The 24,022-nt window shown below is 61.1% G+C and overlaps 2 protein-coding genes across 5 annotated transcripts in view; one reads left to right on the top strand and one right to left on the bottom strand.

Annotated features, from left to right (window-relative positions):
- Positions 1-16,501, bottom strand: part of RNF44 (ring finger protein 44) — a 31,857-nt gene extending 15,356 nt beyond the window's left edge. The window contains exon 1 of one of the 4 annotated variants that reach the window (XM_084636502.1): positions 16,307-16,501. The gene's annotated coding sequence lies outside the window, so the exon portion shown is untranslated. Of the gene's footprint in view, positions 1-1,196; positions 1,326-16,306 lie in introns of those variants that run through there. The other 3 variants (XM_084636504.1, XM_084636505.1, XM_084636503.1) reach the window with 3 other exon arrangements.
- A 5,110-nt stretch (positions 16,502-21,611) lies between these two features.
- Positions 21,612-24,022, top strand: part of CDHR2 (cadherin related family member 2) — a gene marked incomplete at its 5' end in the record, with an annotated part of 32,375 nt that continues 29,964 nt past the window's right edge. The window contains 3 exons of the mRNA XM_084636735.1: positions 21,612-21,711; positions 22,663-22,725; positions 23,124-23,189. Of these exons, the coding sequence (XP_084492861.1) occupies positions 21,612-21,711; positions 22,663-22,725; positions 23,124-23,189 (229 nt within the window). The remainder of the gene's footprint in view (positions 21,712-22,662; positions 22,726-23,123; positions 23,190-24,022) is intronic.

Raw genomic sequence — 24,022 nt, 5'->3', positions numbered from 1 at the left:
GCCACCTTCTCACAACCATTTCACCAGCCCTCTTCCCAGACACACCCTCTGCCTCCCCGTTCCCACCCCACCTCGCACTGGGCTCCTCCATTCTTTCACACCGTCTCAAGGTTGTTGTTCCAAGGACCTTCTCCTCCGCCACTCCCACCATCTGGAGAAACCTCCCGCCTGTTTATTTACTCTGCTCCATCTGTTTGCCAGTGCCAGCTGTAACCTCTTCACTCCTGGGTAACTCCCCTTCGCTTCTCTCTGCCCCACCGCGGCTGGCTCACAGACACTGGGGGACGCTGTTTGCAGGAGAGATGATACACAAAGGGGCCAGGGCCAGACTGTCCCTTTCATTGCTCAGGGAGGAGACTAGAAAAAACCAGGAACTCTCCGGGCTGGAGCTCTGCGGTCACTGCCCAGGGCAGATGCGCACACACCCCGCACCCTTGGGCGCACAGGGGCTGGGGGCGAAGGGGAGTAGAACTGGGGCGGGGAGGGACAGCTCAGTGGGTTGAGCACTGGCCTGCTAAACCCAGGGTTGTGCATTCAATCCCCGAGGGGGCCATTTAGGGACTTGGGGCAAAAACTGGGGATTGGCCCTGCTTTGAGCAGGGGGTGGGACTAGATGACCTCCTGAGGTCCCCTCCGACCCTGATAGTCTATGGTTAACTGCACAAGCGCCAAATATCCAAGGGAACACTCCACGGGGGTCTTGCCTCCTGCCCCCTACAGCTAGAAACTCCCCAGCCTGGGTCTGGGGGCACCCCACCACCACCCCACCCCACCCTGCAGGCGCCCCAGGAAAGGGCCCAGGCGGCCGAGGAAGCAGCAGGAGAAAGTCAAACTAAGTTTGGGGGTCACCAGGCGCTGCACTTCGCCACCTCCCCCCCCCCCCGGGCACCCCTGGACCCAGCCTCTCCGGCAGCGCCCCCAAATCCACGCCCCCCCCCGGGGCAGGGGGCAGGGCCAGCCCCCCCCCCCGCGCTGGGCCGGCCCGCGCGTGCCCGACCCCGGGCCATGTGCTCGGGGCCACACAAAAGCAACAACAAAGGGAGCGGGGCCGCGCCGAGCCGAGCCGCGCCGCACGCGGGAGCCCCCCCCCGCGGCACGTGTCGCCTCCGCCGCCCCGGGGCCAGGGGGGGGGCCAGGGGGGGCAGGCGCCGCGGCCGCCGGTGCAAGGACCCCGGGGAGCCCCCGCCCGGCCCTACCTGGGGTCCCGCGGCTCCGTGTGGGGGGCGCCCGCCCCGCCCGCGGGCCCCGCCCCGGCCTCTGGCCCTTTAAGACCCGACGGGGAGCGGCGGCGGCCGGGGCGTTTGATTCACAACATTTGGGGCCGGGGGCGCGCGCGGGGGGGGGGCGCGCGCGCGGCAGGGCACGTGACCGGGCGCGTCACACTCCACCGCCATCTTGCACCGGGGGGGGGGCGGGCCGAACCCCTCCCCCCCGCCGTGCGGGGCACCCGGGCACGGCGTAACCAGGGGCAGCGGGTATCCTAGCAACCGTCGCCGCGCAGCGCGGGGCGGGGCGGGGCGGGGGCCTAGCAACCAGGGGCGCCGCGGGACCGGCCAGAGCCCGCGAGAGGCTGCACCGGGCCCAGCCCGCCCAGCGCACAAGGCCGGCCCCGATCCTGAGCCCCCAGGCCCCGCTCCTGAGCCCCGGCCCAGAGCGCCCCCCCCCGCCCGATCCTGAGCCCCCAGGCCCCGCTCCTGAGCCCCGACCCAGAGCCCCGCCCCCTCCTGAGCCCCCAGGCCCCGATCCTGAGCCCCGGCCCAGAGCCGGCCCCGATCCTGAGCCCCGGCCCAGAGCGCCCCCCCCCGCCCGCTCCTGAGCCCCCAGGCCCCGCTCCTGAGCCCCAGCCCAGAGCCCCGCCCCCTCCTGAGCCCCCAGGCCCCGATCCTGAGCCCCGGCCCAGAGCCCCCCCCCGGCCGCTCCTGAGCCCCCAGGCCCCGATCCTGAGCCCCGGCCCAGAGCCGGCCCCGATCCTGAGCCCCCAGGCCCCGATCCTGAGCCCCGGCCCAGAGCGCCCCCCCCGCCCACTCCTGAGCCCCCAGGCCCCGCTCCTGAGCCCCGGCCCAGAGCCGGCCCCGATCCTGAGCCCCCAGGCCCCGCTCCTGAGCCCCGGCCCAGAGCCGGCCCCGATCCTGAGCCCCCCAGGCCCTGCTCCTGAGGAGCCAGCCCCCCGAGCCCCACTCCTGATCCCCCCAGCCCAGGCTGGGGGCCGGCTTCTCCCCGGGCGATTCTGTCGCTGTGTGGGGCGGAAGGGTTGGATCCTCTCCCTGCAGCCCCAGGACCCGAGCCCCACGGCGCCCCGGTGAGCGGCCCCACGGAGAGCCCCTGGGACGGCGGGTTACCCAAGGCCAGGGAGCTGCGAGGAGGAGGAGGAGGGATACTGTCCTTCGGCACTGGACCGTGAGCGTGTCCCAGCGTGACCCCAGCCGCCCTCGGTCAGGCCTCTCTCCCCTGCACGATTTGCACGGCCTGGGCCTTGCACGATGACACGCGGCCCTGGCAGGACTGAGCGGCCCGCTGTCTGGGGACCGAAATGGAGGCAGTTCAGTTTATGGGCTAAATTTGACATCACCTAATCATGTGTTTTCCTCAAAGGTGAGTCCCAAATAAATACTAAAAAAAGAAAAGGAGGACTTGTGGCACCTTAAAGACGAACAAATTTCATGCCACAAGTCCTCCTTTTCTTTTTGCGGATACAGACTAACACGGCTGCCACTCTGAAATAAATACTAGGCATTTTACAGTCCTTCCTGGTGAAAGCCAGAGACTGCACAGTTGCTCCAACTCCTGCTTAACTTCAAGAATCTCCCCATCTCACACCAGCACAAACAACCAAGGGCAAGAGTGAAAAATACCAAGATCCTGGCTAAGGCCGACACGGCCCTTTTCTTGCACTGCACTAGTATTTCGGGAGCCAGTAATGGAGCTTCAGCTTTCACTGACGTTTTAAGGATGGCTTTAACCAGAATCTTAGACTTTTTTTTTAATGTAGATATTCATTGTTTCTGAATCAGGCTTTTCAGCCAAAGCCAGCAAGTTCTCATTTTAACCAGTCTGTCAGCTTCTTCGAATATAGTCATTTCTAGAGTTCAGAGTACCTTGAGGACATACACATGCCCCTAAGTCCCGCTGCCAATCTGCAGTTTCACAACCATCTTTTCCTTTTCAGTTGTGTGAAAAAACCACAAAAGGGGACCCGAGTGCAATGGAACTCATTACGCACCAAGTGCTTTTAAACACAGAGTAAACAAACTGTAAAAAAATAAAATAAATCCCCCCTCTACTCTGGTATCTCAGATGCAGACAGAAGTGTTTGAACTGATGGTATCACGAACACTGACTGTTTACATTTTTTCGGCAACAGAAAAGTCCAGTTGGCATTTGGAAAGGCTTGTGGCTTTATACTGGAACAATGAGGGAGCACCGAACCCTACAAATATACAGGAGTTGCACCAGAAGCAAACTGAGGAAGGCCTGCAGTTTGTGCCTCGAGGCCAGGGGAGCATGCCAAGAGACTGTGCTACTGACTGTCCACTGATCCTCTGGAAACTCACTCAGCTGCTCTGAGTCACACCAGGTACATAGTTAAATACCAGATGCGGTGTCCAAACTAAACCTCCCTACTAATATAGAAGCATTTAATGGACACACTGAAAGCCCCAGTGAAGAGAGAGAGCCAGCTTACAGCTATGATGTAATGGGAGGACTGTTCTACAGTCATGAAATCATCCCTGTAAAGTATGAACAAGGCAAAGGATTTGTGGAGCTAGTGAATGTGTAGTGCCATCACTCTAAAAGAAACACTCCAAATGGTTACAAGATTTTAACCAGTCAGGAAGGCAGCAAGCAAACCAACAAAGGTGGCCAGGTCACTCCTGACATCACAATCCCATCTTATACCGCACAGTCCAGAGTTCACTCGAGACAAGCTAGGTTTCAAAAACAGCCAAAATATTTTAGTGGTTCCAATTCCAGATCGAAAACATGATGGACACCACGTACCTGAGACACCCCGGCAGTTCTACTGAGCAACACTGGGCCCTCTGTCATCAGGTCCCTGTCCGAGTCCCCTAAGGCAGATAGCCTCATTGCTCAGCATCCCCACCGTCTTCAAGTGTCATTCACACCAAACGGAACCCCGGCAAATAGCATTCATGATAGACAGAGAGCTGGGAAGGGTCAGGGGACAGTTCAAGTCCCCTGCAGCAGGCAGATCTGTAGAACTGTAGCAAAGATTTAACCATTACTCTTGGGGTAGGCACCCCACTAAATATAATGGTGTCCGCTGCCAGCCATGCGACCTTCCAATTGGCAGTTTCTGTCTAAACTGGGTACATACTTGCGGAGCCAGAGAACATATGTTCCCACCCCTCCCATGGGAGCTTCATTACTGAAGTGAATTTAGTGCTGATGAAAGGTACCTGAGTGGCAACCACAGGGAGCAAAGGCCTCTAACCGACCTCCAGGGCAGGTGCAAACAGCAGGCATGTAAGTGTCACACGTATTCACCAACATACCGCACCCTGCCCTGGAGGTCAAGGGAGTTCAGCCTCTGTGCTCCCATTCTACCCTTGGCCTCTGTGCCGAGGCGGCCAACAAGTACCAGCGACTTTGCAACATGGAGATTGGATCAGCAGGTAGTGGGGCCCTCAGCCTCTCTCACCTCCGCCCCAGCAGATGATCAGAGGGCGGCAACTTTTGGTCAGTACTGAGCTGGGCTGGGAGAAATTCCAACACCAATCACAAGGGCCCCAGTCTCCTTCCCCAGCCTTCTTTATTTAATCTGACCCACACCTTGCTTGTAAGTCTGTGACTTGCCTCAAGACCCACCATTCCCAAAGGCTGTGCTCACGACAGCACACCACAGCCTGTGGGAGCTCACCAGGCAACTCTTACCATGCTGCGGCTGTGCATGCCAACACTTCCTCCAAGGAGACGTCACAGGCCCTCACCGGCTGCTTTGCAGCGTGAGTAAAGATACAGCCCGTCCTCTCCCTGGTCGCCTAAATCCAAACCTCCTGGAGTCCAACCTCTTTAAGACACCATCTGCTGCTGCAGACATGTACCGCTTCCCTTGACCTAGATATAGGTCAGGTCTGTAGTAGGATTAGATTGGGTGGGTTCAGTGCATCTCCCTTAAGAATTCTCTTCCCTGATCCTCCCCAAAACCTCCTGGCTGCTAACAATTTTTGCTCAGGCTCATTTTGGTTTCTTCTCCAGGAGCAGAGAGCGGGGAAAAAACCCTCAGCAGCCAACAGCCAAGCTCAGAAACTGCCTGTCCAGAAAGCAAACAAAGCGGTTGGCTACCCAAGCCCATAAATCCTTCCAGGTATGTCTACACTGCACTTAAATACCCATGGCTGGCCCGTGTCAACTGACTCGGGATTGTGGGGCTTGGGCTAAGGGGTTGCTTAACTGTGGTGTAGACATTCAAGCTCTCAGTCCCTCCCGGGGTCCCTGAGCCCAAATGTCTACACTGCAGTTGAACAGCTCCAAGCCCCATGAGCCCAAGTCAGCTGACAAGGGTCAGCCACGAGTTCTTATCTGCAGTGTAGACATACTCCTAGAGTGCGCAGGGCAGAGACGCTCTTCCTATCCCAAGACCTGTCACAAGCTCCAGGGGCTGCACCAACGCAGCCTTGCTTAGCTGCCCCAGGATAAGCCACTTCCCCCACAGTGCTCCCTCTCCACTCAACTTGGTGCAGTGATCTTCCCTGACAGTACAGGCAGGACAGCTCGGCTTTGACTGCCCACCTCCCACTCACCCCCAAACTGACAGCTGCAGCAATACTCACAGGACAGATATTAATATGAAAGAAAAAACCCACAAGCTCCCCCCCCCCACACACACAGACACCTTCTCTTTCTTCACTTGTCCCAAGGTCACCATATCCCTGTGGCCTGGGACTTCGTGTCCCCAGCAAGTCAGACGCTGCAGCAGCCAGCTCTCACCTGGGTACTTGAACAGCAAGGGGAACCCCTCGTTCTCTGAAGCCCCCCCAGCCGTGTTTCAGGAGGGTCCATGCATGCAGAGCCACAGAGCCAGTCTGCTTGTGCCGATATATTTTTATTCGATTTGAACATACCATGGACCATGCTGCCTCAAGGTCGCTCCAGCAAACAACTCCCCATCCCAGTGTCTGCAAAGGGCTGGGAGAGGTCTCCTCCCCCCTTGCCACGCCACGTCATAGCAATCCTCTTTCTAGGCAATTCCCTATGCCATGTGGCCCCTGAGGCTGTTCTCATTTACACTAGGGGCCAACACCCGCCTCTGAAACAGCCTGGCACCTCACAAGGTGGCATAACACCCCCTTTGTTACCCTCCCCCTGCCAAGGAGGCACAGCACAGAATCGGGACCCACTGCCATGTTCTAGAGCAGTGGTTTTCAAACTGCGGGTCGCAACCCAGGAATGGGAGACACTGGGTTGCGGCGGATCTGGTCAGCACTGCCAACTGGGCCATTAAAAGTCACGTTGGTGGTGCTGCCTGGCTAAGGCAGGCTAGTGCTTACCTGTTCTGACACCACGCTGCACCCCCGGAAGCGGCCAGCAGCAGGTCTGGCTCCTAGGCGGGGGGACCATGGGGCTCCACACACTGCCCCTGCCCCGAGCACCGGCTCTGGACTCCAATTGGCCAGTAACCAGCCAATGGGAGCTGCGGGGGGCGGTGCCTGTGGGCAAGAGTTGCGTGGAGCCACTTGCGCGCCTCCGCCTAGGAGCCGGACCTGCTGCTGGCCGCTTCCGGGGTGCAGCGTGGTCCGCAGTGCCAGGACAGGCTGGAAGCCTGCCTCTGCACCCCCGCTGCGCCACTCACCGGGAGCCTCCCAAGGTAAGCCCACGCCCCAATCCCCTGCCCCAGCCCCCGCAAAACCCAGAGCCCCTTCCTGCACCCCAAACCGCTCATCCCCAGCCCCACCCCAGAGCCTGCACCCCCCAGCCCTGACCCCCTCCCACACCCCAACCCTCCTGAGCCAGCCCAGAGCTCTCTCCCACACCCTGAACCTCTCATTCCTGGCCCCACCCCAGAGCCCTCACCCCCATACCCCAACCTTCTGCCCCAGCCCTGAGCCCCTCCCACACCCAAATCACTCATCCCCAGCTCCATTGGGTCACAGGCATCAACAATTTTCTTCAACTGGGTCACCAGAAAAAAAAAGTTTGAAAAACTCTAGAGTGCTGTGTGTCCATGTACCCGCCCTTTGACTCTAGCCTGAACATTACCCCCCAGGCGTCAGAAAGGACAGAATGCTTTTCCCTATCACCCTCTCCTTGGCGCTTCAGAGTGAGCGGCTCTGGGGCAAAGAGCTGGATCTCAGACCCCGCTCACAACAGAGTCCCCAAGACAGTTCACTGTACACATCTGTCTGGCTCTCACAGCATTTGCAAGGCAGCCTTGGGCTAGTGCCTAGGAAGTAAAGTGAGGCTGTGAAGCCTAGTCTCACTGCTCAAGCCCAGAAACCCCAAGAGCGAGAACCGCATCCGTGGTGAAAAGTAATTTTGTTACAAGTGGAAACACTATGTAGCCACCTAGGGCGCTAGAAACAAAGTGAGGAAGCTGGTTTGGGGGGTTTTTTGAGCATCAAGCCTTTCCTTTGACTCTGTCCCTTTAAAGGGACGTGGACAACTGGAAATCTAATCGTTTCCAAAAATGAGCTGACAGTAGCTCCACTGGAGACACCTGCTCCAACGGGATCTGGGATTTTCAGAGCCTGCTTCTCCTTCTGCCCCAAATTTTCATTTGCACTTTGCTGAGAGCACGCGGCACGCAGACAGCCAGCTCGAAGGGCCACGGGATAATCCGACGCACGAAGGGCTGTCACATGCACCCAGGAACCTCACAGACACAGCGGAGAAGTAGGGTGGTTCCTCGGTTACAGCCCCCTCAGGTATTGCCAGGGCACACGTGCAGTGCTCCCAGCGCCCCTTTAGCCAGCGCTGCTGCACCGCTGGCAACAGACACGCGCAGGGCGCAGGAGCCGTCCAGCCCCAGGGACAGCTCCTGCCAAAGGACCTCGATGGTTAGCCACGTTCCCCGCAGCGCTGCCAGCAAGAGCAAAGCACCTCAGACACTCCGAGCCAACAGCAAACATGGACAGCCGGCCAGATCCCGGATGGCAGGGAAAATGTATGTGCTGGGGGCAGGGCGCAGAGATGGGCTGGCACAGAGGTCCTGGCTGCAATGTTAAGCAGGGATCAGGGTCTGGTTCCTCATTTCCCTCAGCTGGTTGGGTCTCGGTCTCATCCAGGGCTTCAAGCAGCGCTCCTCTGCGATGAGCAACTAAAAGCAGCCCTTTCTCACGCGCAGATTGGGCCCGCCCCCCATGATACACATGTGTCCGAGTCAAAAGTTCACACAGCTTTTTACTGCTGTGAGCCCTGCTTCGCTCAGAGAGAGTCTGTCCCTCCTTGCTGGTCACTGAGCTCCAGGAAATGACACCTGTGCAAAGCCACTCAGGGCCCCAGGTGCGAGAGGGAGGCAGGGCTTGGACTGTAGGTGCTTTATTCATCGGGACAGCACACAGTGGAAAGAGTGCGGACTGAGTTTGCAGGGCTGGCAGTTCCCAGAATTTGCCCTGGTCAGCTGAGCACATTTGCTTTAGAAATCATGGGAACCCAACCGTGGAACCCCACTCCCGTCCTCCCTCCATCTGAGACAGACGCTTTGCAGAGCAGGACCACGCCATGAGGAGAGCCCTACCAAGCACCTCTCCAGCCACTCTGAGCTGCCATGGCTGGGCCAATGCTGTAGAACAGTGACTGAGTGGCAGACGTCACCCTGGGTCTGCGCGGGGCAAATACCCTACGCATTGAGAGCACGACGCAGATGTGGGCGTTTTCTTTAGGAAAAAACTGCCCGCCCCATGCGCACACACACATTTTTCAAAGCACAGACATGCCAAGACAGGGTGCCTTGGGTGACCCCCTAACTCCCCGCCATGGCCCTTCCCTGAGGGGAGCCAGCAATTCGCAACTAGCCTCATTCCCCAAACACAAGGCAGTTGCAGATTCCTACTGCCCAGCGCATACTCCAGCCCACGAGGCCCTCGAGATTCAGGCCTTTGCCAGCTCCGGAACCACAGGCAACAATTCACCTCTCCTCAGAGAAATACTGCATGCCAATTGGCACACAGCTTGTGGGTCTCTGGGCAAAGCGGAGGTCCCGTGATCGTGACTGGTGACAGCGCTAACAGTTTGTATTGGACAGCCGTGTCTAAAAGCAGCTGCTCCCGTGTGCAAGACTCCACCCAAACAGCACAGGGACAGTGGCTTCTCCACGCTTGCAGGACGCCCTGAGGCCAGATCAGCAGCAGAGACTGGGCGTTTGAGTCCAGCCAGCCAAGGTGTGGAGGGGGCGAAAACCGTAGTTTTAGGAGACCCCTTCCCCTTTATTGGAAAAGTCAGAACCCCACTTTTCTAGAGCCCGCCTAGCTCACTGCACGGGGCTGCTTTTCCTTCCCACCCTAATCCAGCCCCCGTGGGCCAAGGTTTTGGGCAGATCAGTCACATCCTAGCTGAATTAGGGGAACGTCCCGTATTGGCTTTTTAACAACAGGTGATTCTGCTTTAATCACAGAACCACTCGCACAGCCACCAAGCGCTGCCCAGAACAGCCCACCAGGGCCAGGCACCTGCAGGAAGAGCCCTCAGCCCCCCTGGTAATCACTGCTGCATTCCTCTAACAGGGGTAATTCAATTCCCTATGAACTCTCTTCCATTTCAAACAAAACTCCATCACCCCAATTTCATTAGCTGTCTCTGGGCTCCCAGCCCAACCAGTTCCCCAGCACAGAGCCCATGGCCCACACAGGCAAAGCCACAGACACACTCCTGTCACAGCAGTAGCAACTTCCACTGCACAAATCAATGGGGATTTTAAAAGTCTCTTTCCTCTTTATTTATTCCATGTGCTCCATGAATGGGAGCCATAAACCAGGGCAGTCCGAGGCAGCAGGTTTTACTGCTCCAGCCAGGGACCGCCATCTACGCGCTGCTTTACAAGGCAGATGTAGTGGCGGCCATGAGCAGAGGACACACCATTCACACTCCAGCGCAGGGAGTGCTAACACACACACCACCCGGCACTCGCATGGGGCCAGCCAGCCTGGCCCTGGAGTGCTGAAGGGCACTGCTGGGGAATGCTTATTCCCACCAGGCGACCAGGTCTGCAAACACCAGGCGGGGAATCTAGGCATCAGCAAACACTGCACTGGGTAGGAAAGGCGCTGGCCTCAGCTGGATGCTGCTCTAACCTCATTGTGCAAGAACCGGAAGGTGCTCAGCTTGCAAACCGGAGAGCACAGCAGCACCGTTTCCTGCTGTTCCCCAGAGCTCTGCATCTGCCCTGCCGTGTGAGGCCTCTCCCTGTGAGAGCATGCCGCTCAGGTCACCAGACCTGCCGGGGGCTCCAGATGGCACTCACCGCTCCCTGGCAATCTCTCCTTTATTACAGCGTGGGAGTTCCCGACTCCCGCCAGCAGGTGGAAGGACCCTGCGGAGCAGCAGAGACCGGTGTGGAGACAGCCCCGACCTCAAGCGTTCAGCTCTGCTGGACTTGAGCGCGAGCGCTCTCAATGGCCAAGAACAGCCCAGAGCTTCACGCTGTCCACGGGCCTTAGCGACAGCAGGCTCAGAGCACACCTGGGGGGCCGGCACTGTCCTGCCCCCTCCTCTGGGACCCCAGGGCAGCTGCCCAGCTGCCCAGGGGCCCGGGTACTGCCTCCTCTTTCTCAGGCTGAGAGGCCTTTCCCCTCACAATCCCAGAGCCACCAGGACTGACGAGATGGCCCAGAGGAAACCATGCCTCTCCCACCACGCACTTCCCACCCAGCTCCAAGCACTTCGAGCAGCGCCAGCCCCCAGAGAGGCAGATTCCACTCAGCCCACACGACTTGGTTCTCTCTACTCCCTTGGCTCCCGACCGACTCCACTTCCCCAGCCCAGCAGCCCTTTCATTAAGTCGGTTTCAACAGAAGACCTTTGTGGTTTTGCTCAGCCCTGCTGAGCACGAGCTCCGAGTTCTCCGTGTGGCCGTACAGATACCAGCCCCAGCCACCACACAGCGCCAACTCCAAGATCAGGGCACACGCTCCTGGGGAAGCAAAAGTGCCTCATCAGTAGTCAGAGGCAGCCCATGTGCAGGGTTGCCAACCCTCCAGGATTGTCCTGGCGTCTCCCGGAATTAAAAGTTAATCTTTAATTAAGGATTATGTCATGTAACAAAACCTCCAGGAATACGTCCAACCAAAACTGACAACCCTACCCATGTGCTTTCGGGCAGTAACAAAATAAGAGATGCAGGGGTTTCTGCCTTGGGGTTGGCCCAGCCCGGCAGTTTCTAGCTCCCTGCCCTGGTGCTTTGCTCTGACCGGATGCAGAATGTCCAAAAAAGGGAATCGGGTGGGGCCAGGTGCCCTTAAGCCAAACTACAGCTGCCAGCCACCTAAGCCCCAAAGAGCTCGCTGGCCAGCATCACCTTCACGCTCCATTCAAACATTGCCAGAGGGCCAATCGGAGCCAGTCCTGGCCATGGTCTGTGCCAGGTGGGCACCCAGCCACTAGGATCCTACTCATCTCATATAAGTTCCCAAACAGATGGGGATCACCACTGGTCACTGCTGCTCTGGGCTGGATTCAGGTTGGGGAAGAAAGGCTCCCTATCCCGTCACCAGCTCCCCCAGGAGGGGAACAAGTCGCTCACAAGAATCTCCCGCCCTCACCACGCTCTCCTGGACTCACCCCAGGAGAGACTCCTGCACCGATCCCACCGGAAGTGCCACCTGAGGGCCTCTGCTGCCCCTTGGAAACAAGATTCGAAGCGGGGCCAGAATTCATCTAAAAGCCCAAATCCCACCCCAAGAGACTCAGCTGCACAGAGGGCAGCTTCCCACGGCGAGGCTGGCTGCAAAGCAAACACCCAAAGGTGACAAACAAAGGCACCTCAACCAGCTTGCTGCATTAGTCGTATTTTTAGACACCGCTATGAAGCCGGCCTTATTATTTTCATAGCAATGTGCATAATTACCCACAAAGCACTGCAGTGGCATAAGAAACCAGCTCGCTCTCCCTCTGACAAGAGCTAGTAAAGGGCAGGCCTGCATCAATTCTGTACTCCTATTATCCTGAGAAGGAGGGGCTGGGGAAACGGAGGGGTGCAGAGCTAGTGCAGAGTGTGAATCACAGGGACCAAGAGTTGGTCCTCTCGAGCTCATCCTCATCCAGGAAGCCTGGGCGGGATGGTGTCCAGAAACCAGGCTGCATGCCTCCCCAGGATGAGGTGCCCCAGTTCAGCCTGAGAGACGGACACCCTGGGGCGACTCAGAGGACAGTGGCAGTTTGACCTCCTCCTCTTCTCTTGGGTCAGTGCTTGTGGGCGGCCCAGGAGGAGTCTGTCTGCAGGGCGGGCTGGGAGGGGGAGCTCCGTGCATGGCGGCAGCAGGCACACAGATAGGAGTGAGAGTCAGGCAGCGAGGCTGGCATCATTACCACAGCAACGTGGGACACCACTAGAGACAGGACCCAGGAGGTGGCCATGGAGGTGCGGACAATGGGTCAAAGGGGCTATGGGAATCACCCCAGCCTGTCGCATTAGCAGCTCTGGGTTTGGGCAGACTGCGGGGAGAGCCAGGAGGCCAGAGAGCGCAGCGATTATGGCAAGCAGGTCCAACAAGCATTTCAGCTGCCAGAGTGGAGAGGAAGAGTCGGGTTTTCAGGATGTGGCGGAGAAAGGAGCTGGGGGAGCGTGACGATTCCTTCAGCCTGGGGATGGCAGCGCTGCCCACAACAGAGGGGACAGGGCAGAGCAGTTGGCAAGAACAACACAGCGCTTCTGCTTTGGCACCGTTTAGCTCACACTGGCAACCAGGTTTAGCCAGTGGAATTTCCACTTCTAGAAAAAAACAGCCAGAATGATTTACTCTGCACATGGCCTGGGCCGGGCTCGCTAGAATCCACTGCTCATTGACTAGGCCTTTAAACACTGTATTTAATAAGCTAATGACCTACACTTCTCTCCCCTCACCCCCCATGAGTCCCTAGGTGCGAACCCCCCCCCCCCCCATACACCGCATACAAGTAATCAGAGAACTACGGATGGATGCTGGCTGCAAAGTGCGTTATATGCCCTGGCAGGCTAGAGAACAATTGCCCGGCAGTTTTTCTGTTGCGTTCCATGTATTTCTTTGTAAGCCTCACTGCTAGTGGCAATGCTTGCCAGGTGCTTAGAACCAAGATTCCCACCCCACCCCACCCCCCGTCACGTCTGCTCCTTCGCCATTTGACAAAACATTTTCCTGGGGTTTGAGTGGAGCTGAAAATTAGTAACTTCAGTAGAGAAAGCAAGTTCCCCCCAGCTCTGGGGTAAGAACTCTTAGCGGACTGCTCCTGTTGAACCAGAAGAGGGAGCTCTGTGTTTCACCAGGTCTTGCACAAAGTGTCCTTTAAATTCCTCAGGGACTGTGGGCGGGGGGGGGGCGGCAAGTAAAGTTTGGAGACCCTTCCATCAGATGAGAACCAGTTTTAAAAGCTGGAGCTGAACTGGGGGTGTCACCCTAACCAACCTGCCTCCATAGGGAAAGGCCAGGCTGCCTTGAGCCTACAGAATGGGGGAGTCCGAGGGGCGGGGAGTCCTGTCGCCTCGCAGGGTAACCAGGTGAATAAGCGAACCCGGCTGAGCCATTTTTCAAGAACAGCCAGCCACAGCCAGGCTCAGCAGCCTGACAGAGGCTGTCTGAGAACAGATCTGCAACTGGAAACGCAAGCCCTCCCTCAGTCATTTCTCTTGCAGAACCCTTTCAAGTAAAACAATTCTGGAGCGTGCATCCTATTCAACTCTGCTACCCGGGCTGGCAGCTCTGCAGCTTCCGGCCTGCCCAGGGTCCATCGTACAGCCCCCACCCCCTCAGGGAGCTGCCCACTCACAGGGGTGGACCCAGCCTGGGAGAAAGGTGATCTCAGGTGCAGGGTTTACAGTGGCCCGTTCACGGCACCCTGTTCTAGCACAGGGTTTGTCAGGAGCTGCAAGGAGCATCGTAGCTACTTCCCCCAGCAGCACGGCTTAAGAGATGACGTCACACTGGAGTGAATAAAGTCCAACTTAGGTCTACAATGCAGAACTTCCGCCTGACGAGACTAAATCCCCACATGCAACGTGCCTATGGAGATGCAAGCCAGTCCCCTCAGAGCAAGGTCTAGGACCTGGGACCAGCACGTTACGTTAAACTCAGAGACCGCGCACCATGCAAGCTGCCAACACAGCCCCTGGCTGGGCAGAGTTTGGGACCCCTGTGCAGTATTCAACACCCCCCCAAAATGACCCCACACAAAGCCTCCTGTATGCAGGGCAGCACTGAGAGCCAAAGATGCCTTGAAACCCACTAGGGACCTCGTGATGCCCGGCTGGTAATGGGGACATGCTCCGATACCACGGTGATGGGTGCCAGGAGAAAACCTGAAGTCCCCTGCAGCACTCAGAATCTCCAAGCTGCAGCCCGGCAGCAACACCCGAGAACTCGTGAGCCAGGCTGACTGGTCCCAATGTCTAAGCGGAGCGAAAGGCAAGGGCCAAACAAGCAGCTGAACTGGGCAGCCCGTCCCCAGGGGAGAGGGACATGAGAGGAAATGTGTTTAAAGAGGCAAGCCAGGGCTGTGCGGGCCCCCGGTGCCAAGCCAGCAATCCAGGGCAAGGGCCATCTGTCACTAGACACTTGTGCAGCACCAGTGCACTGGGGCTGCGACCTGGGTCAGGCCCTTTGGGGCTGCCGCCGTAGGAACACCTGATGATGATAATTCCACCTCCTTCGATCCCAGCACTCCAGCTGCCAGCCCCAGAATCACCAGCAGGCCATAGTGGCCAGGGTCAGAATCCCTGCCCCAGGAGCCACTGGCTAGCAGCCCTGGTCCGACAGCCTGCAGCAGGGGCATGCAGCAAGAGTCAGCAGACTGTCCAAGCTGAGCTACGCTAGTACATGGCAACAAGAGCCCTTGGCCTAGCTCAGCCTGCCATGTGGCTAGTTACCACCTCCCATCCGCCAGCCCGAGGCTTTTCCCCTTTTACAGGGGCTCAGGTAACCAGCCTCTACAGAGAGACAGAGTAACCTCAATGCACCCCCAGCCCCAGGCACTGCCTCCCCCTGGTCCCCTTCCCTGCTGCCCCGGGCGCTGCCTACACCTGGACCCCTCCCCCTGCAGCCCCTTTGCGCTATACCCTGATCCGAACAAAGTCACCAGCAGGGACCCTGCCCAGCAGGGACCTTCCCTGCGACGCCAGCCCCCTGCCCGGGAGCACCTGTCCCCGCATCCCAGACAGCAGGAGAGAGATAAACCATTGACCCACCCCCTTCCTGCCCTCCACACCCACGACCACGGGCTCTGCCTGTCGGCCGGAACCTGGCACTGGACGACGGGAGGGATCGCTCGGTAATCGCCCCGTTCCCTTCGCTCCCTCGGAAGCGCCTGGCACTGCCCGCTGTCAGAGACAGGACGCAGGGTTGATAGGACCGCTGGGCTGACCTAGTGTGGCCGCTCTTTCGGTCTGCCTCCCCCCGCCCCGGGCTGCGCGCGTGTGTGTGTGATTGTGTGTGTGTGCACCTCCCGCCCCCCCGCCCCCGGGCTGTGTGTGTGTGTGTGTGTGATTGTGTGCACCTCCCCCCGCCCCGGGCTGCGCGCGTGTGTGTGTGATTGTGTGTGTGTGCACCTCCCCCCGCCCACCCCCCCGCCCTGGGCTGTGTGTGTGTGTGTGTGTGTGTGATTGTGTGCACCTCCCCCCGCCCCGGGCTGCGCGCGTGTGTGTGTGTGTGTGATTGTGTGCACCTCCCCCCGCCCACCCCCCCGCCCCGGGCTGCGCGTGTGTGTGTGTGTGTGTGTGATTGTGTGCACCTCCCCCCGCCCGCCCCGGGCTGTGTGTGTGTGTGTGTGTGTGATTGTGTGCACCTCCCCCCCCGCACCGGGCTCTGTGTGTGTGTGATTGTGTGATTGTGTGCACCTCCCCCCCCGCACCGGGCTCTGTGTGTGTGTGATTGTGTGTGTGTGCACCTCCCCCCCGCCGGGCTCTGTGTGTGTGTGTACCTCCCCCCGCCCACCCCCCCGCACCGGGCTGCGCGCGTGTGTGTGTGTGATTGTGTGCACCTCCCCCCCGCCCCGGGCTGTGCCTGCACCTACCCCCCGGTGCGCGTGCGCGCACCCCCCACCCACACCCACACCCACACCCACACCCCCCCCCGCCGCCCCGGGCTCCCCCCTCCAGAGCCCGCAGGCCCCTGGCCAAGCCGCCCCACGGGGGGCAGGGGGCGAGGCCGCCGCCCGGGGTCCCTACCTGCCGCCGGCCGGCCGGGCTCAGCCCGCTCGCATGGCCCGGGCGCTGGAGGCCGCGGGCGCGGTGCAGCTGCCTGGCGCTGGCTCCTCGGGCCCAGCGCTCAGCCCCGCCCCATGGTGCCGCGGCCCCCCCGGGCCGCCGCCGATGGAACCGGCCGCGCCGCACGCAGGAGCAGCCTCCCCCCGCGGCACGAATGGACCAGTCCGCGGCCCGCTCCACCAGGGCAAGGAGAGGGGGAGCTCGGGGCAAACCAGGGCGGGGCCGTAGTGCGCCTAAAGGCTGCGCCTCACAACCTCCTGGGGCCGGGGCCGGGGCCGTAACGTGCCTAAAGGCTGCCCCCCAAATCCTGCTCGGCGGAGCCCTGCGCTCGGGAGGACAGGCTGCACCCACAGCCGGCGCCTCTCAGCCCCCACGGGGCAAGCGGGCAGCCAGAGCTGGGGCCCTAATGCACCCAAACGTGGTGCCCTTTAACCCACGCCGTGGTGAAGCACAGACCCTCCCAGGGGAGGGGGCCCCCCAGAACCAAAGCAGGGGCCACAATTCACCTAAGCACTGTGCCCCTTGAGCCCAAAGGGGGGGTTCACAGCATGCCCAGCGCAGGGCGTCCCCATTGCACTGGGTACCCCACTGCACTGCCCTGCCAAGGAGACACAGCTGGTAATGGGCCAAGGGCAGGAGGGCAAACCCCAAAGGCACCAAAGCTACCCTCGCTGGGAGCCAGGCTCTGCAAGGGGGACGCTGCCTGGGGTAGCACCGGACCAGCCTGGAGACGCCTGGCACAAACATCAGCGGAGCCAGGTGCCAGGAAAGCTGTCTGTTCAGCAAGGTGCCCATGGCAATATGTGAGCAATCGGAGAGTCCCAGCCTCCAGGCTGCCCAAGAAGGGCTTGATGTGGCTGCTGCTTCACCTCACACCAAGTTACCTTAGCCTGCAGGAAGAAACATGTTATCTTGGATCTTGGGCTGGTCAGGACCTTTATGCCCATTTCCCAGATGGAGAAACTGAGGCACGGAGACAGGGATGGGCTCTGTCCCAGGTCCCACAATGAGTCTGTGGTGGAGGCCTGATTTCCAGCCATGCCTGTGACCACTACATTGTACTCTCCTCCCAGAACTGGACCTAGAACCCAGGTGTCCTGATGCCCTGTACTAATGTAACAAATGCTTTTTAAAGTTAAATATGTAGCAAGAGCAGCAGGGATTTTGCAGAGTGGGAGCCCCTCACATGGCTCAGCCCTGCGACCAGCCTCCCAGGGCAGCCTGGAGCACCTCCAGGCAGGCCAAGGTGCCAGGCACAGGGGTCTCCATGGGCAAAGGGGAATGAAGATGGGGAGGAGGGGCTCACTGGAGGTCACTCTTAGGCGCACCCAGCAGAGAGGGGCAGCCCTGCTTTGACCCCCATAGATTACCAGGCCAGGTGGGACCAATGTGATTGTGTAGTTTGACTCCCTGTATAGTGCAGTCCAGGGAACTGCCACAATACCTCCTTTCCCTGCCCCCAGTGGGCTCCCCAGGCCCCCAAGCTAGGTTCCGGAAGGGACCCAGATTCTCAGCTCTCTGCTGCCCGGAAGCAACGGCTTTCCCCAGTGCCCTGGCGTGCGGCTCAGGGGGCCCCTCGCCCCAGAGAGCAGCCTTTGGTGTGAACGTTCCCTGCTTTTCAGAGCAGGCAGGGACAGAGGGTGAGGGAGGGAGTTCCATAGTATCCCCAATAGGGGTGCTGCCAGGGGGTGCCAGGATCTGTGGGTTCCAGGAAGCACCTCCAAGCCACCTGGCGTAATATCCACAGCTGCATGTTAGCCTGGTGTCTGCCCTCCCTGGGGGCTGCACAGCCCACTGCAGTGCCTGCTCCCCCAGCTAGGTACCCCCCTTGGCACCCGACTACTCAGGCAGAGCAGAGCTGTAACTGGACTCAGGGCAAGACTCCTGCCCATGGCCCAGCCCTCTATGCCAGGGGTGAGTAAGAGCCCAGCCCAGCACATGGGCACGAGCCCCCCCAAGGTGTGTGGGGCTCCAGGCAGGTGAGAGCAGCACCCTGCAGGGCGGCACTCCAGCCACCCAGAGCCTCCAGCACACCGGAGCAGGCAATCCTGCGAGGCTGGGGGACGCAGCCTGGCATGCGAGGCCTGATGCCCAGCATGGCAGCAGGCACTGGGGAGGGGGCAGTTGTTCTGTTCACAGTGCGGGACATTTGTTAGTAACTAGCTGTGACTGCCTGCCAGCCCCCAACACACTGCTGGAGCACATGGGCAACCAGCTGCTGCTGGGTCCCTGGGGACACCCTTGCCCTGGGCACAGCTGCAAGGTGTCGGGCTGGAGCGGCGGGGCAGGCTGTCGGTCCAAGCCCTGCCCTTTCGGCATCTCCCTGCTAGGGGTGGGGCTGCTCACCCTGAGTCCCGTGGGCAAACCCCACAGAGCAACCAGCCAAGCTGTCCAGGCTGGCGCAGCCCCACAGTCTGCTGGCACCTGGTGCCAGGGGAAGGCATGGCAGATGCACCTTCCAGCAGCATGCTGGGCCGCACCTGGGGCCAGGGAAATGCTCTTGGTGGCACCCACAGCCCTCGAATGGGGTGGCCGCTTCCCATGTTATGGGCTGCGGATCCCCAAGGAATGTGGCCTGGCCTGCCCCCAGGACCCTGCAGCAAGTCAGAGGGGGCTCTTGGTGCTGAAGTCAGACACCGACTCTGGCCCACAGCCTCTGTTGGCCACCCAGCCCTTCCTGGGGCAGCCTATTGCCCAGGGTGGGGATTCCTTCTGCATCCCTGTGCCCTTTGGACACCCTGACGTCTCCACTCTCTTGTTTATTGATTGGCTAGTTGGTTGGTTTCCAAACTATGGTGATAACGTCAGAAAATAACCTGGGATGGCACAGGGCGGGCCGGGCTCTGAAGGGGCAGAGTGCATGCCCCCCTCCCCAGCAGCAGAGCCCAGGGAGGACGCTAGGTGGGTCCATGCCAGGTCCACAAGGTGTGGTGCTCTCAGGTGCATCCATCAGTGTCACAGCAGAGCTGGGCACGTGGGGAAATCTCGCTCTTAATATGGTGCCCAAATGAGAGCGGAGGCCTTCTGGCTGCATTTGGGTCATTCCCTCTGATATCTTCCCCCTGGGAGCTGAGGGGGGGCTGGAAGAGCCTGTGCCGGGATGCCCAGAGACGTGGTGGGGGAGGGGGAAGGAAAGGGGTCAGGCCAGCACCTGGCAATGACCATTCCCAGAGGCGGGACTCAGGGGCAGGTGTGAGTGACTGGGGCTGGCCCGGGGGGAGGGGTGGGGGCTCCCTAGCACGCCTCTGGAGGGTGCTGGCTGCTCCTGGCTTCCTGGCCTGTTGTCAGAGGTGGGGGGAGCCTGGGGAAGCTGCCCCGGCCTGTTTCTGGCTGGGAAGCAGGAGGGACGGGGGTGCTGGAGGCTCCATGGGGCTGCCATGGGGAGTTATCACCAAGGCCCCGTGTATGCTGTGGCCAGGTGGCTGGGCTGGGGCACAGTCAGCCTTTGGGGGTGGTATCGCTCACCCCAAACCTGCGACATCCCTGGGGTCCCCAGCCTCTGGGGGTCACTTGGCTCTTGCACTGCCAGTGTGCTGCACGGGGTTGTCTTGAAAACCCCTAACGGGGCCTTTGAAGCTGTCAGGGCGCTGGAGGCTGCGGCACTGGGAAGGGGGGGCTGTCAGGGATGTGGGCTGGGGCTGGAGGGGAGGCAACCCCCTGGGAGAATATGGGGTGCAATAGGTAACCACTGCCATGGGCCGTCGTCATGTGGGCTCAGAGTGACCGTCCCATTGAGGTAAAGGGGGCAGCTCCCTCCTCTCAGAGCCTGGGCCCCAGGCTAGGGGTTGGCTGCCCCCAGAGGGGCTAGCAATGGGATTTCCCTGAGCTCTCAGGGCCCTGGCCAGAGCTGCCGAGCCCACAAACAGGCGCTGCCATGCCGGGGAACCTGGCTGCCAGGCATTGCCACCCTCCAGCATGCCTGGAGGGGCCCTGTTGATCTGGGTGGCTCTGAACTTCCTGCTCCCAGACTGTCCCATTCCCACCCGTCAGGGTGCCCCATTCCAGCCAGGCTGGGTGGCGGCACAGGGCTCTCTGCGCTCGCTGCCCCCCAACAACACTGCACCCCACAGGTGGCTGGCCCCATTTCCGGCCCCGCTCGCTCCCCGTGCCTTTACGCCAACCCATCTTCCGCTTGAGAGGAGCCACACAATCCCCCCTTGTCCCTGCGACCTGGAAGTAGGCCACGTGACTCCCTGGAGCGGTTCAGTGCTGTGGTGCAGGGTGAGCTCTGGGGCCCTGCTGCGCCAGGGGAGGGGCTCCTTAGCCCCTGCCAAGGGGCAGGATGGGGGGCAGGGGCCCCGAGCTCTGCAGGGCTCCCAGACAGCAGGATGTGAGTGTGGACGGGCCAGGATCCTGGGGTAAGACACGAAACTGGGGGCAGAACCGCCTCTTATTCCACTCCCACCCATCGGCTGCTTCCTTCCATCCCCCTCGGGAGACCAGCGTCTCTCCATGGGGCTCCATGCCTGGAAGGGCTGCAGTGGACTCTCGAGAAGCTGTGCCCGCCCAGGAATGAATTTACCCCGGGGGACGGGGCAGAATCACCACCCCACCATACAGACGATGACTGAGGGGCAGGGACTCACCCAAGGCCGCGTAGCCAGTCAGAGCCGGGAAGAGGACCCTGGCATCCTGGCTCCCAGACCCATGCTTTAGCTGCTGTATCCTGATTCCTAGAGGTCAAGGCCAGAGGGGGGGCGTGAGATCAAGTAGTCTGACCTCCTGGCACTCATTCCGCTTCGCTCAGGCTCCCTCGGACTCCTGGGTCCTGGGCTCTGCGCAGTGCAGCCGTCCAGTGTCATGCTGCATGGGCCCAGCGGCTCCTTGTGAGTGTAGGGTCACCCCCCTCCACTCATGGGCAGGGCCTGAATGTGGCCAGAGTGCCAATCTGCCCACCCCCTGGCAACCCTGGCACTGCCTGCTGCCCGGCCCTGCTCAGAGGGCCCTGGGAGTCAAAGCTGGATGGCAGGGCAGTGGGGCAGCTCTTGGGCACCCGGCAGGGTGGGAGGAGTTGGGGCGACCGGGCAGCAGGGGCCCAGGACGACAGAGCTGTGGGCAGATGCTCCCGAGCCCAACGGGGGGAGTAGCGGGAGCTCCTAACGCCCCAGCTGGCAGCACCAAGGAGCCACCCCTGCCTAGGGCTCCCCCCAGCTCCAAGCAGAGCCCACGGGCCTGCTACTGGCACCCTGCCCCAGAGCAGTGGGGAGGAGGGGCTCAAGGAAGCAGGAAGGCGAGAGATGGTTTTGTGACCAACTAATTGCAGTTAATGATTGATCAGCCCAATTACAGCAGGAGACAAAGGTCTGTTGTGGTCTCAGAGCCGCAGCACCAGCGGGGAGCATCCCCGAGCGAGCCCCAGGGTGCAGGTAGGGGGCACAGGGCAGGGCTGCGCTTGAGGTCCTGCCCGCGGCAGGGTTGTGCGCTGGGATGGGGGAGCCGAGACGGCTGGGCCGGGCCTGGTCACGTCACAAAGCAGCACCCCGGGAAGCAGGGATGCAGGGGTCCTTGGGGCCCGGGACAGGATTGCCCCTTGCTGTGGATTCTGCAGGGCGCCGTCTAGGCCCGAGCGACGGGGCGCCCAACCTTCCCAGGGGGACAGCCTGGTGGGCCCCGCACAGAGTCTGGATCTTCAGCATGATTCCTCTCTGCTGTCGTCCCACCCTAGACCCCCCGGGCCAGCCAGGCCCCTGGGAGCCCCTCCTAAGCCCCCCACAGACAGAGCTCTCCAGGGGGGCTGGGTGTGTCCTCCCCGTCCTATGCACCCGCCCTGCGTGAGCAGCTGGGGCTGGAGCTCATCGCCCTGCGGGAGGGGCAGCGGGAGCCTCTGGGCGTGGTGGGGCCGGTGCTTGGACTGACCAAGTGGAGCTGCGGGATCTCCTCTCACCCGCCTCCTCCACGGGCTCAAACGTCCCAGCCTGGGAGTGAGGGCAGGATCGGGCCCCGGCCTGCTCGCTCTGGGGGATGGGCCCTCTCTCCCCAGCGCCGTGAGTGCCGCCTGGGGTCCCGGAGGCGCGGGGTGTGCTGGGCATTGGAGACCCAGCTGCCTTGGGGTCCCCCCCCATCCACTGCCCTGCCCCCTCCAGGTGCCCTCCCCTGGCCACACTCTGCCCCTGCCAGCGGGACCCACCCAAGCGCACGCGGCCCCGGGGCTCTGGCGTGTGAACTGCTGGGAGGTCTGGCTGGGGGGCAGCGGGGGGCGGGTCATGTCCCAGGAGCTCCAGTTCAGCCCTTGGGGCCAGGAGACTCTGTTCCAGGAGGGGCAAGAGGAGCAGGGAGCCTCTCGCTGAAGCTCTGTGTTCCCCCTCCCGACGTGCCAGCAGGTCCCCTTGGCAGGATGGCCTGGCGCCCGCTGCTGCTGCTGCCCTTGCTCTCGGTGGCGGGTAAGGATTTCACTCCCTGGCTGGCGGGAGGGGGGCATGGCACACATGGGGGACGAGGACGGAGTGGGGTGGGGCAGGGGGCTGTGATCCCCCTGGGGCTGGGCACTGAGGGTCAGGTTCCCCAGGGCAGGTGCCTACCCCTGTGGCAGGCAACCTAGAAGACCTGGAGCAGCTGCCAGCACTGGGAACTGAGTGCCCTGCTCTGGGCAGGGGGCCAAGCAGTAACCCCCAAGGACCGCCCAGCGGCCTGGGGAGCAGCTCAGAGCCAGCTGCTCAGGGAGAGCCATGGCAGGGGCTGGGCTGGCACCCCCGGGCGGGCAGTACCCTGGAAGCAGGGCAAGGGGAGCTCTGAACAGCTCAACGCAGGGGTTAACGCAGGGCCAACGTCTCCCTTGCAGTCTCAGGGAACACGGCCCCGAGGTTCAACATGAGCATCGTCTCTGTGCCCGAGGACCTGCCCGTGGGTGAGTGCGGTGCAGAGGCGGGAGGGCCAGGCCGGGGTGATGCAAAGAACCAGTCACAGGGTTCGGGCCAGACAGCACCACTGATGCCCACGCTGAGCTCCTGACAGCCCCACCCGCTTCCTGTACGGCGCCCAGTCTCCGGCTTGGCCCCTGGTGGGCTGTCAGGAGATGGAGAACCCACCCCCGCCCGGGGGGGTGAATCACCCGCACTGGGGACAGCTGCCTTATGTCTCATTGGAACAAGTCAGGGGTCCTAGTGCTACCCCCCAGTTTGGAACAGCCTCTGGAGGACCCCTGCAGTGGGCCAGACCCCCGAGGGGGCTCAGGCTTCCTCCAGGGTGGGCCCCGCGGCCTCACCGCCTCCTCGGACTCCACCGCCTCCTCTGGGCTCCAGCCCCCCGGCTCCCCCCGGGAGCTCTGCCCAGCGAGTCCAGCTGAGCCAGACGCCGCCGGGAGAGACGTGTCCCCTCCGCGGGGGCAATGCCCCTCGCCCAGCGTTTGCAGCGACACTCACCCAGCGCTGGGGTTGGGCAGGCAGCGGGCACAGCACAGGGAGTCCTTAGGGGAGCCCAGAGACTTGGCGACTGGGTTTGCCATTGTCTTCTTGGATGCTCCATTGATATGGGGTTGGCCTTTTCAACGCCCCACCCTGGCTCAGACAGCAGGTGACATGCCCACCTATGTCTCTTAGCCTCCCTGAGAACAAACTGTCCTCCTTCCCCCCCCACCCCGCCCGTAGCCATGCACAATATATGGGAAACTGAGGCACACACAGGATTCATAAAACATGACAGAAAATTCCCACTTCATCTGGCTTCAGCTTCCCGCCGCTG

Source organism: Lepidochelys olivacea (assembly GCF_965140295.1).
Source record: "Lepidochelys olivacea isolate rLepOli2 genome assembly, chromosome: 8".
Lineage (NCBI taxonomy): Eukaryota > Metazoa > Chordata > Testudines > Cheloniidae > Lepidochelys > Lepidochelys olivacea.
This window is presented reverse-complemented; position numbering and strand designations above follow the sequence as displayed.